General features: G+C 36.8%; 1 protein-coding gene across 7 annotated transcripts in view; it reads left to right on the forward strand.

The window, feature by feature from the left end:
* NIPBL (NIPBL cohesin loading factor) overlaps positions 1 to 4,873 on the forward strand; it is a 161,611-nt gene extending 156,738 nt beyond the window's left edge. For 6 of the 7 annotated variants that reach the window (XM_075727004.1, XM_075727005.1, XM_075727006.1 and 3 more), the window contains 5 exons: positions 331 to 477; positions 1,909 to 2,204; positions 2,525 to 2,699; positions 3,313 to 3,498; positions 4,062 to 4,873. In XM_075727004.1, the coding sequence (XP_075583119.1) occupies positions 331 to 477; positions 1,909 to 2,204; positions 2,525 to 2,699; positions 3,313 to 3,498; positions 4,062 to 4,427 (1,170 nt within the window). In that variant the 3' untranslated portion in view covers positions 4,428 to 4,873. Of the gene's footprint in view, positions 1 to 330; positions 478 to 1,908; positions 2,205 to 2,524; positions 2,700 to 3,312; positions 3,540 to 4,061 lie in introns of all 7 variants that reach the window. The other variant, XM_075727007.1, reaches the window with a different exon arrangement.
* Positions 4,874 to 13,787: the final 8,914 nt, after the last annotated feature.

A 13,787-nucleotide genomic window follows, 5' to 3' on the forward strand; every position in this document is an offset into this window, starting at 1 on the left:
CCTTCCTTGAATGTATTTTTATGACATATAATTATTGATAACTTTATTTCCCTAATGTACTTTGTTTTGCTTTGTAATATAAGGTATTTACCTCTATAATGTTACCTATGTAATAGAATACATTTGTTACTTTTGCATCATTCTGTACCTTTCTATACCCCTAGATTTTGCGTATGTACATGTTGCCTAGAGTGGGTTTGGGGGGGTATGTAGAGTAATATTTGTGATCATGTTTTTGCTCTAGACTGTTAAGAACACAGGATAAGTGTATAAATGTAGGATATTTGTATGTGTATTTATGTGGACTTTTTTTTTTTTTTAAACTTCCAGAAAACAGAGGTGAATATGCTCTTGTACATAGCAGACAATCTAGCCTGTTTTCCTTATCAAACGCAGGAAGAGCCACTGTTTATAATGCATCATATAGACATTACACTATCAGTTTCTGGTAGCAACCTGCTACAGTCATTTAAAGAGGTATGTGCATTTATATTTTAGTATATTTATTATGGTGGCAACATAAGCTTCTCTATAATTCGGTTGATTTTTCATTGAATACAGTACCGTTATTATGATATGGACCAGTAGCATCACTTTGTAACCAGTCATTAAAAACAAGCAACCCTTTCTGTTCTGGCCTGCGTCTGGTAGACATTAGTTAAAAACTTCCCTTACATTGCTGCTTGCATTACTAAAAAAGAATTATTAATTCTGAGATCTTAATATCAAATCTATATCATTCCCTGATATGGCTGAATAACAATTAATTGCATGCATCTGGAAGCACATGAACCCAGAATCATCATGAAACACTAGTTTATTGTGGTTGGTTGTATAATTTTAATAATAAAATCCAGTTGGGTGTTTATTTTGTTGTCAAGTAGCTGATGGCAGTTGCATGTATGTCACCTGAGAGACTTTAAATACATTGCTTACTGCAAGAAAAGAGTGCACAATATGTCTTTTCTTAAGGTAGCTTATAAGAACCTGAATCGTGGTATAGTATCTGTTGTTACGGCAGCACACAACTCTATAAGAAAAAGGCCTCTGCTTCTTAAATACTTCAGTATCTTCATTTCCTGGGCAACTTTAACAGTAGAAGGTGCAAACTGTCAGGAACCAAACCCATTTCTAGAATGTCCAATCTGACTAGTAAGTACAAGTCAGAGTTGATGCCTGGAAAGTACACTGCTTTGAATTCTCACCCTACCAAAGTTGATTTTTAATCTGCTAGAAAGAAACAGTACATTGTTCAGATTAGGGGCCAGCGTGTAGCACCCAGTGCAGAAAGGATGAGATCCTGCTTAGGACATCTTAAGTTCTGTGTTATGAAAAATCATACTATTTGCAGAAGTAATGCACATGTGAAATTCTGTAGTTGTACAAGTAGTAGAACTGGTTGTTATTAGTACTGTGTATGATCACTTGAGGGTTCTCTGGTCAGCAGTGTGATTAGAGTCATAGAATTTTTAGACACAAGGATTAAAACCAGCTCAGGCTAGTCTGTGCCAAAGTACGTATGAAAATCTACATGACACACAGAAATGATACCCAGGTGAAAGAAAAATGGCATTTTATTCCTGATTTATTGTATTTGACCTTCTACTGCATTTACTGTCACTGCTAATGAACTTGAGCAGTCTTTTAAGAATAACATACCAGTGGAGTACTTGTTGCTTCAGTTCCTTCTGTACCTACCTTGCAAAAAATGTGGACTTTGGATCAATTTTTCAGTGTCTTTTTGCCGTAAATAATTCTAATTTTGAATATCGAGCTATAAATTAATGACATTGTTCAGGGAATTCTTGCTAATTTAAACCAGTAATGATTTTGGCAAGATTTTTCAGAAACGTACATGATGCTACTTACTCTAATTTTGGAACGTGTGTTAACTTCTCTGTCTTGCAGTCTATGGTGAAAGACAAAAAAAAGGAGAGAAAACCTTCGTCAGATGAGGAGACTGAGAGTGACAGTAACAGTGGTAGTGAGAGCGAAAGTGAGCAGGAAGCTTCTAAACCTCGGAGGTTACGGAAACGAGTAGACTCCGATTCAGATTCCGATGAAGAAAATGATATAAATGCTGTGATGAAATGTTTACCAGAAAATTCAGCTCCTTTAATTGAATTTGCAAATGTCTCCCAAGGCATATTATTACTTTTGATGCTGAAACAGCATTTAAAGAACCTCTGTGGATTCTCTGATAGGTAAGGATATTTAGATAATAGGCCATCTTGTTATCTAGTGAGTTCTTTGTAAGAATTAAGTTTGGAAGCTTTTTTTAAAAGTCAATTGTAACTAATTGTTTAAGCAGTAGATTTGTGTGAGAGAAGAAACATAAATGTGCTAAGTTGAATGTCATGAAACTTCGGCTTAGAAAAAGCAATGATTTCATTTTTTACCAGGATGTCTATTGTATATGCCATGATTCAAATATAACTACTTATATTGAAGATTTTAAAAGCTTTTCCTTGAAATTACTTTGGACTTTGCTTAAAGGCTCTTCCCTTTTGTTTTCTTTAAACAGTAAAATTCAGAAATACTCTCCATCTGAATCTGCAAAAGTTTATGATAAAGCGATAAACAGGAAGACAGGAGTGCATTTCCATCCAAAACAAACTCTGGATTTTCTGCGGAGTGATATGGCTAATTCCAAGATTACTGAAGAAGTGAAGAGGAGTATAGTAAAACAGTACTTAGATGTAAGTAAAGTTGCTTTGCAGAAAACCTGAGATCCTTTCAAACTAGGTAACACAGTATAAACTTGAAAGTAGATGCTGATGTATTGGATGAATGTTTCAAATGTTAAGTTCCTGGTAATCTTACGCGATGTACTGATAACTCAACACTTCCTCTGAGGATATTTAGCAGGACTATCTTTCAAAGACTTCTAGTAAGTTTAAACACAATGAAAATTAGTTTCAACTAAAGGATATTCATCTTTATGGAGTATTTTCTCATTTCTGGTTTCCATCTCCGATATAACTTGTTCATTTTATCCCTGACTGTTTCCATCATAGGAACAGAGACTAGATCTAGAGTATTTGCTTCCCCCCCTGCCCCCGTTCCCCTTAAATATCGATAAGAGAAAACTTGCAATTTTGGAAACACAGGAAGGAAGCTTTTACATAGGTACTAAAAAGAGAGAGGAAAGTAAAAAGTTTGTAGAACAAAACATAAGCTGTTCAAGTTTTAAGTTGTCTGCTGTGTGTTTTACCCTGTTTCTTTACCTTGCCATTTGTTTTTATTTAATGTAGTGTGATATAAATGTCTATTTTTAAAGTTACAATGTGGGCTAATCTGTTTTTTTAATAGTTCAAGCTCCTTATGGAACATTTGGATCCTGATGAAGAGGAAGAAGATGGAGAGGTGTCAGCTAGCACAAATGCTCGGAACAAAGCAATTACCTCGCTGCTTGGAGGAGGCAGCCCTAAAAACAATGCAGCTGAGACAGAGGACGATGAAAGTGATGGGGAGGATAGAGGAGGAGGCACTTCAGGGGTGAGGCGGAGGAGGAGTCAACGTATTTCGCAGCGTATTACGTAAAATGATTTTTATGTGCTTATAAATGTCAGTCTATTATATTAAATGTACACCAAGTAATGTAATCCACATGAAAGAAAGCATTTTGTAGATAGAGATTCTCTACTTAACCGTTTATACAACTTTTGTAGAAAGTTTAACAGAAAAGACAATAAAAAAAAAAACAAACTAGAAAATGAGATTTATCCCGTATAAAAAGTTATTAATTTTCTTTTGGAATGTACTGTGTGTTATCCTTTTTATTGTTGCCAAGTTTTTATGTAGCTTTATGATTCATGTGTATATATAATTTTATATATCAATAAGAGATAAAGACACGGGTACAAATTAAGAGTATGTGGTTTTACAAGGATATGTTAACCCCTTGGCGCTGGCGGTCGCGGTGCGTCTCATTGCCGGCAATGGAATGTGTGCCGGGAAATCCCAACTCCCGGCGTCAAGGGATTAAAAGCAATAAAAGCAATAATTTCACTAAAGTTCTTTTGTGTAACACTTGGTCTTTTTTCCCCCCAATGTTTTAGTCATTGAGAAGGTCAAAACGAAATTCAGACTCTACGGAGTTGGCAGCACAGATGAATGAAAGTGTTGATGTCATGGATGTCATCGCTATTTGCTGTCCAAAGTACAAAGACCGACCACAAATTGCAAGAGTAGTACAGAAAACCAGCAATGGCTTCAGTGTTCAGTGGATGGCAGGCTCCTACAGTGGCTCCTGGACTGAGGCTAAGCGCCGTGATGGCCGCAAACTGGTGCCTTGGGTAGACACTATTAAAGAGTCAGACATTATTTACAAAAAAATTGCTCTAACGAGTGCTAATAAGCTGACTAATAAAGTTGTGCAGACTTTACGATCGCTGTATGCCGCCAAGGATGGAACTTCCAGCTAATGAATTTGTACATGCAGCCAAATTTACAGGAATTGAAATAACAGAAAAACTTGAAATATCAACTTTCTGGCAAAAAAAAAAAAAAAATCAGTTAAATGAAGAGTAAGAATGGAACCTGGGACGCGGGAAAAAAGAAGGAAATGTTTGGTAAACATTTTTGTGGGAGCTTCCTTCGCTGTTGTGCAGCAGAAACTTCTCAGTTCATTTTTACTCCCACTGTATTATAGTTTAACAAAAAAATTGTTTATATCTTGAAAAAAAAAACTTTCTGTTTAAAAAAAAATAAACAAGTGAATGTTGGAAATTAGTCTGTTAATGTTCTTAATAAAGTGTTCTTGGAGTTTAACCTAGCAGCGGATGGCTTTCTTTAGCTTAGCCCAGTTTCCAGGGAAGCATTGTTTTTCCAGGCTGTAAAATGGCAGAATCTCCTGGATATATAATTTATTCTGTTGAAGAAAAAAAAAAAAAAAAAAAAAGGAAAAAAAAAAGAAAAAAAAAGCATGCAGTATCTATGACCTATCTGCAGGAGAAGTTTTTGTAAATGTAGATTTTGATGTATTAGGTCACCCTGAAATAATACAAGAAAAGGGATCCCCAGCAAATCTGGTGGAACGAATACTGCAATAAATTTTTTTACTTCTCTTTGTTACTTGTCTGTTTCCATTTGAATTTCTTATTGTAAAGATCTGTTTAAATCCATTTATATTATTTTGCAGTCTTTTATGTAAAATTTACTATATCAGTGGTTTTCAAAACAAGACATAAAATATTGTTTATACAGTTTGTATAGGCTGACTTCTGAATAATTGGTATCTTTTTATTTTTATCCCTTAAAGGGTGTAAACACAAGTTAACTCCAGGGTTTTATTGTATCCTGCAATATTTAGTATTAACTATATGATTTAGCACTGTGCCAAACACATTTTCAAGAGTACATTTTGATATAAAAAGAAACTATAGTTTATTCCTTGTATGCTTCAATTTCTTTCTAATGCTGTCCAAATGGTAATTTATGATAGTTTAAATTTGGGGAAAGCTGAATGACTATTCTGCTTGGGCTAACTGGCCATGTATGCATTTCTCTGGGTTAATATAGAGATGTTTGTGTCAAGAGGAGATAGTTACCAGTATCTGAGGAGTGAATGGGTATGACTCTGGGTAATTATGCTACATTCCTTCACAAATGAATTTTTTAAAAAATGTTTGTATATTAGACTATTTTTTTTACTAATTGAAAGATGTTTTCACATTTTGTAAATTGAAAAAATGCTATTGGAAGCTTTCAGAAGCATTTGCTTCAACCGCGTTGCCACAGCCTTTCATAAGCAGTTCGCCTTCCTAGAGAGTAAGAAAAGCAGCAGATTTGCAAACAGAAAAAGAAATCTAAAACAGCTAAACTTTTTAGGGAAGTATTAAACCCTGCTGTGTTTTCAAATGTATTTATCTAAAACAGGTGTTCCTCAATAAGTAAATACTTCTTTCTATTATGTTTCTTTTCTTTTACAAATTTAATTTATGGTAGGAGGCTGTTTTTATGAAACTAGCTTGCAGAATTCTAATACATTATTCAATTTGTGGGGAATAGTAACAGTATTCCAAAATACTCTCATGTACAAAAAAAACCATTAAACTGAAATGATTAATAACTCCTCAGAATCTAGTTAGTAATTGTTCCTATGAGAAATGCCTTTTTGCTGTTTCACCACTGGAATTTTTCTGCACAGAAAGTATTTTAGCACCTTTTTGTTTTCACCGTTAATGGTGTTTTCTTCACTGTACAAAAAGCCACCTCTTGGGCTAAGATAGGTATTGTTAAAGTAGGGAGAAGCAGAACAAGCAGAAGTCACATTTTTGTAGCAAACAAATACTGTATTTCTCAGGGCCAGGAGCAGCTTTTATGTGGGAAATTCGTACTTTGAGAATAGAGGGGTTGTATGACATGTCACATGTTACTACTAAAAGGAGTTGAAAATACTTCACAAGGAAACTCCCAAATGATAAAACCAAGAATTTCATACAGATGCAGTCTAAAATGAAGTTGTCTGTTAGCCATTTCTGATGCTATTTATATATAAGCATCTTATTTTTAATAGGCAATGCAAATATTTCCTTGTTCATAACCAAATTGTTTCCTGGTCATGTGGCTTTCCCAATAGCAAAGGTTTTTTTATTTCAATTTGCTTGGTATTTATTGGAATAAAATTATCAGAAAGAAATTATAATTAAACAATAGAAACCTGAAGTCTAAAGTTGTCTTAGTTGAGAGGATTTGGACCATTACTATATTGTTTGAGATGCCAAAGGGCATACATGCTCCTTGATGGGATCTGTTGGCTGTAACATAATATACACTTATAAAATTAGTTATAGATTATTGAATAAACTGAGTAAGATTCTAACTAGTTAAGAGTTGAATGTTCCCCTTCTGTACCATCCAGAGTAATATCTGGTTTTGTTTTGCCTATCACAAACATTCAGATTACTGGCTGCGAAAGAGAAAGGGAGTAGCGTTCATTTTGGGGAAACAAATTCCTGTTCACTATGTATAACGTGGGCTGATGATTTTCACCGGTATGAAGCAGAGATCCCGAGGCTGCAGCTGTAATCGATGCAGTGCTCAGCCTCTGAGTAGCAGTTGCAGTTTTACCAACATGAACCACGTTACTGGCAACAGCACATACCAAGACAGGGATTTTTCTACATTTTAAAAAAAAAAAAAAAAGTTTTGTTTGTTTGTTTGATTTAAAAAGTGCTGCAGTGCAGTAATTGGTAGAGTGACAGAATTTTACTCCTTTGTGTTGACATAGCTTTGTAGTATTTTTTCACTGTATGGCTATAGATTTTTACATACGTAACTATAATGATTATTGAATTTTTTTATTCTTACTGCTTTCTCCCTTTGAGTACAGGTTCTGTACGTGGAAACTTGTTGTGGTAGCTTACCTAACAAAGGGATATTGTCAAGCTTTTAGAATTAACACTAGCCATATTGTACTTTTTAAGAAAACACAGACACTTCCACAATCTAAATGAATAAGAGTGAAATGATTATTTTTAATCTTCCACTTCAGTACTGTAAAATTGCAGAATAATTCTTGAGTATTTTCATTATCTGCAGCTATAAAAGATCACAATAGTTTTTGACAAAACTTTAATTATAAATAAGTATTTTTTTAAATGATTCAGTAATGCCCTTTTGTATTTTTTTGAGGTTCTTTATTGCTTATATTAACGACTCTAACGTATAAAGGTAGGCATGGGCAATATTCAGCATAAGTATGTTAGTGAGGTGTGGCCATTAAAAAAGCTATTTAAAGTTTTAAAATTTGAGTCAAACTTTAGCCTTACTTTTGCTGTTGTGGTGTCACTAGTGAGAATATTGTTACTGTGGAATAATTAGGTTGTGCTAAACCTTAGCTCTAACATGAAATTCCTTGTAGCACTGAAATAGTTCTTAAATGTGTTTGTGGCTCATGACAAAAAAGTTTGTAATCGAGTCTGACTCATCTGGTGCTAGTTAAACAGCAGGATGTTCTGCCTAAATGCAGGTGTTAATAATGTTCTGAGGTCGTAAGTGGATCAGTTCAGCTGATCCTTACTGTAAAGCTAACGTGTTTTAACTCTGAGCCCCAGACAGGTATTAAAGGAGTTGAATTCAGACAGACACCTCAATGCTTTTGTGATGTGCCCGACACACCTCAAGTCTCACGCCCTAGAAACAGCGAGAGCCCAAGGCACAAGTCCTATACCCTAGTTCGCTTCCACTCACCAAAGAGCCACGCCATAATCATACAAGCGTTTCCATATCCCTCAGAGGATTTGTCATCTTATCATTGAAGTACTGAGTTGTAATGGGTGAGTTCTTAATGTAAGTAGTGAGTTTTTAGATTTCATGGTTCCTTGACTAAATATTAAAGTGTTATTGTTATATACAAATAAATTCATAGTATTTTCATATTTCATTTATTTAAAATAAATGTTTTAAGAGTTCAGTTTGGACCCTTCCAAAATGAAACTTGCAAGTCTTTATCCGAGAATGCGCATACACTTCATTGATCCCCTTCTCGTTGTGCTCACAATGCTCAAATTATGCCTGGGGCACCTGTAAGGCATCCAGGGAATCTGTTTTGGATTACTCTGAGAGAATTCTTGCCAGTCTGCTTTCAACCCATCAGACATAACTACATCGTTTCCAGTTTCTACATGATTCAGATGCGGTTTCCCACCTAATTTTGGAGTTCCCTGTATTAGGAAGGGATAGTTTTCATTGGCATGCATGCAACTGCATCCATCACCCAAGTTGTTACGTGTCTGCTCCAAACATCCTCCTCGAAATCCTGAGCCTGAGGGTTGGTCGGGGGGAACCGAGGGGGTGGGAGGGGAGAGTTTAATCTGTGTGAACAGCACCAGCCCAGGCAACCAAACACCAGCGTGGCGCTTGTGCAAGCGTGTGGCGTGCATCTTAGCAATTGCCCATCCAGGCAAGGGAGGCTGCAGCGCTGGAGGTGCAGAAGTATGTCACCGAATAACTGACTGGAGTCCCACTCACAGTTTGTGACACAGGGTGGCAAGCACTTCTCATTATTTCAGTGACTATTTAAAGACATTTGTTTTGACTTCAAAAGAGCCTTTCTCCATCACTACTTAGTGCAGCTGTGTTGAAAGGCTCTTATTTCTGTTTTGAAAACAAGTATTCTGCTTCCTAAAAGCTAGAATGGTGATTTAGCCAATTTCCAGCCCCACCTCCCCAGGGGATTGATTATTAAACAGGATACTACTTCTGTGTTTGTAACATAGCCTCCCTCTTTCGGAAGCTGTAGTTACGAGCATGAAACCAAGTTGCGTGGGTCACTGGTTCAGCTGCCAACTTTGGCTATAAACCTCACACCCCAGTGCCATTTTTTGGCAGTCGGCTCATTTTCAATGCACTTCCTCCTTTCCCTTCTCCCCAAACAGCTTCTGAATTTGTTTTGCCTATCCCTTATTTACAAGTCTCTTACCAACCATAAAGGGCTACAAAATTTGTTGGAAACAGCCCAAGTCTGTCACTGCAGTTAGTTTGTTTTTGAGAAACGGTACAGGGGATCATCTGCTTCTCATTTTGACCTCACAAGCACAGGCTGAAGACTTAGGCTTTCTTTGAGCAACAGCCTTCCTTCTGTCTCTTAGTTTACATATTTAGTGCTCTTGTTAGGGTTTATGCTTGTACAGAAACAATACAGAACCTGAGCTGCACTTGAATTCCTGTAGGCCAGAAATAGGTGCGTAGAGGAGAAATTCAGTGGGTTTGTGCTTCCTGCTTAGACTAAATGTGCTCTGTGAGCACAGGCAAACAAAGTGTAATGATTCCTTGAGAAAACCCATTTGTTTCAGATTCATGAGAGCTTTTTTGATTCTGAGCAGTTCCGTGTGGAGATGGACTTTCAAATTCAAGGTCAGCCTTGAACATCTCCTGTCTGATGCATCCCTGCAGTTCTGAACAGTACCGCTTCATCTCTACATACAAATCTGCAGGTCAGATTCATGTAATTGCAAGTTCTCTGCAATTTGGATCACTTCTCATAAATTCTTTTTATTTGCTGTCCAAAAGTACGGGTTGCAAAAAAATGATGATGCACATAGTGGGGTTTTCTAAAAAAGTCCAACAGCTGTTACAGATTGTATAAAAATCTGCAAGGAGTGGGGAGGATTATGTTCTGAACTAGAAAGCAAGTTTCTTTTGACAGTATTGCTCTGCTTGAGAGAGAAAGAGGATTCTTTTCCTTCCCTTCATATTGAAATCCGTGTGAAATAATTGGGGCAGAAGTTGTCACCTACATCTCCGTTCAGCCTTCAAGTCATCCAGACCAAATGTTCCAGACCAACCATGTGTACACTTCTACACACTTACTTTTCCTCTTTGGGCAACTCTGATGAGTACTGGATTCTCCATGGCTAGTGGAATTCTTTTCTGCCTTCAATTTTAAACGGTGGCTGAGAAACCTGCTCAAACAGGCCACTTCCTTAAATGACACATGAAATATCTGTAGGAGGGTGCACATAGTTGGTCATCGCAAGGTGTGTATTTCTCTCAGCAGGCCCTTTTCAAGTTTGAGTACTTTCTGACCTTGCCTCCCTTCTATTTGTTGTGTCTTTATACATCAGAAAAAGCCTTCCATTATTCTAGCTTATCTGAAAATGTTGCAGTTGAGGATCAGAGAAGTCTGTTGATGCCTTACATCTTCTGCCTTACGTAAAGCTGCGCAATATGATTTCAAAAGCAAGTTTCAGGGTTGTATTTATTGTGTAGGTAGTAGGTTTTAATGAAGATCTGCTCCTTTTTCTTAGAAAATTTTACAAATTGTAGTGCAGACTCAGCTTATGTATGTGTTCCACGCACAATTTCTCGAAGCCTGTGTCAGGTCTTTAAAGTAGCTTGTTCCACAGCTGACGCACTCTCTTCTATCTTCAGAAGGTATGAGCGTGACTTTGAGGAACTAGGAAGCCCAAAATGCACCTACCTTTCCTTGTTCCCTGTGAGATATACCTATTTCTCTTTCTTTACTGAGGGAGTATTTTTTGAAATAAAACATAGATGCCAGCCCTGTGTATCTTAAGCCATCTTTTCACATAAATTGACATCTCTTTAGCGGTCCCTCAGTTTAAATATCACAGCCAGAGCTCTGACAAAGAGACAGACTTCTGCTGAAGATTTATATCAAAAGGCAGTCAGTGGCAGCCAATGCTAAGTACAATTTTCTTTATTACTCTCCAAGTCCCTTAATAATCAAGATTTCATATTAAAGAATAAAAGTGGTCAAAGTAGTATCTTCTTACTTTTGTAGCTTTGTCTTTTTTGTCTTCCTATTTCAATTCTTTTATCTCCATGGGTTTTTTTGGTTGGTGGTGGGTGTTGTTTTCAATACCTCTTTGGGGGTTTTGGTTTCTGTTTTTTTCATTTTGTTTTGTTTTGCTTTTGGTTTTCTTTTATTTTTCTTTTTTTAAACTTCCTGGAAGAAATTTTGTTTGGTTTTTTTTTTTTCTGGAAGAAGTTAGGTTTGGTTTTTTTCAGCTTTCTGACCGAAGCTACCAAAGAAACCAAGGATGAAAACATACATTAAGATGTATAATGTGTGAAAATGAAGTTCAAAACAGAAAAAAATGTTTCAAATGGTCATTCTTATAAAAAGGATTTCTAAATTCAAGTTTCTTGGTCTATATATATATATATGATTTAGCCCAATAGAGTAATTTTATGCTTGAAGGTGTGAAACTTCAGTATCTTTTAGTCAGATGGAAATGTCTCACTACTAGACTGCTAAAGAACTTTAGGTTTCTTCAGGTGGGACTCAAAAAAAAGTGTTAACTGTCCTTTAGGAAAATAGAAAATTGCTGTAGCTTGTCCTACTTGATCTGTCCTAAAAAAAATCAGCCCTTCTCTTTAAAATACTTCTCCTCCATTTCTCATTTTTCTATTATGTTATTCTAACTAAGTATGCATGAGATTAGAGATACATACACACACACACACATAGATATTCTATTATTTTCCACATTTTCCTCCTCTGTATTTCCATATGTATTTTCTTAACTAATTGATGCGTCCATCTTTCTGCAGCTGATCTGTTTCATAATATACTCTATTTGGCTTCTGTGCAGAGCCTTTTGCTTAATAAGCAAACGGATAAATCAGAAGTTCTCTCATGAAAACAGGACTGTGTGTTACTATCAATTTTTCCCTCCCTCCCTTCCTCCCTCTGTATTTCTCGCCAGCAGACACTTGGAAAACAGATGAATGCCACCTTCACAGAGTACAGTAAAACTGAATTTGGAGTTAGCCCTTCAGTCCAAGACTCAGCCAACTGCAAGCTGCCACACAGTGCGCTCTGCTCTTCTTTTCACAGATGGACAATGTCTCTGTTAATTTTTCTGGCAGGACAAATGGGATACTTGCTCTTGCTGAGGATTGGACTGTTGCTGTTGGTGGCTTTGCCAGAAGTAAGTGTTCCTATTTTGCTTTCATCTTGCAGTCAGAGCCAGTACACTACCTCTGCCAAGCCTCTCAGAGATCTTCCAAAACTTACTTGCTAGTTTTCCTGCTATAAGTCAGAAGCAGAAGAGGTGTTCCCATTCACCTCAGCATCCCACTATGTTCCTACTAATTCTGGACCTCCCTTTGCTCATGAGATACCAGAGGGAAATCTAATTACATCAGCATTACTCAAAAAAAAAAAAAAAAAAAATTACTTACCACCTACTACTCTCTCCCAACTGTTACATTCTCAGAGGAGAATGATCAACAGAACATCAAAATACTCCAACTAATGCAGTACCCAGTCTGTCTGTATGTGTTAAAACTGCTTCTCCTGGACTCAAAAGCTTGCACCACTCTACTGTGTCCGTGTTGACTTGAAATCTGTTCTCATGATAGACAGAGGTTATCCAAATCATCAGGAAGACCATTGTAGCCACCTACCCTCAGTTAAGGATTTCAAGGCAATTCTAAAGTTTTTTTGTTAGCAGAGCATTGCTGAAGTGGCTGCATCTTGCTTTTCTAAGTAAAACCAGCCCATCTCTATCACACTCTTATTGGCTGCTGATGCAGTTCTTGAGACACTGAAGAGTCTTCACTGAATGTCTGGAAATTGGGAATGCCAATATTATTAGAATCAATATGGGTTTCCTTATACCAGGAGCGAAAATCAGCCAGTGCATGAAGTGTTTTAAAACAAGGAGCCTGTTCTGTCAACAGCCTGGACAATGAAAGGAAGCTTCCCATACTTTTCAGGTTTCTGACTTCTTTACAGAAATCTGCTCTAGTCTAGTTAGAGAATAACAGAGATGGTGATTTATGGCCCTCTCTCTCCACTTATCACTGGGACATGTTTTTCTTCTCTGAGACTTCCTTGGTGACCTGTGGAAATTCATGGCTGGAGAAGATTGTGTGAACCACATTTTGCAGAAAAGAGTTTTTGTTCACAGCAGCACAACATTGGATTGGATTGTTTTGCATTCAATAAAATGGAAATGACAAGTCACTACTATGAAAACAAAACAACAAAAACAAGGCTATGCTCTTAAGGTATTTTGTAAGAGATGTGTGCCTCATAGCACAAGAGATAAATTCACACACCTTTTTTCACCAGATCCCAGTCATGAAAGGGCCTTTTGCTGCAGAAGGTAAAATACTGGGCACTTGTCTCCCTTAATTGGGAGGCAGACTCAACTCCTTTGCTGGCAGCTTGCCATTAAGAATACAACTTTGGGAGGCTGAAAAATTAACATAGCCTTTCATCTACAGCTTTTTTCAGGGATGGGCTATGAACCAATACATTGTTATCTATCTGGAGAACTGCTGTGAGAGATTACTTGCTATTTCAT

This window comes from Pelecanus crispus, chromosome Z (genome assembly GCF_030463565.1).
Source record: "Pelecanus crispus isolate bPelCri1 chromosome Z, bPelCri1.pri, whole genome shotgun sequence".
Classification (NCBI taxonomy): domain Eukaryota; kingdom Metazoa; phylum Chordata; class Aves; order Pelecaniformes; family Pelecanidae; genus Pelecanus; species Pelecanus crispus.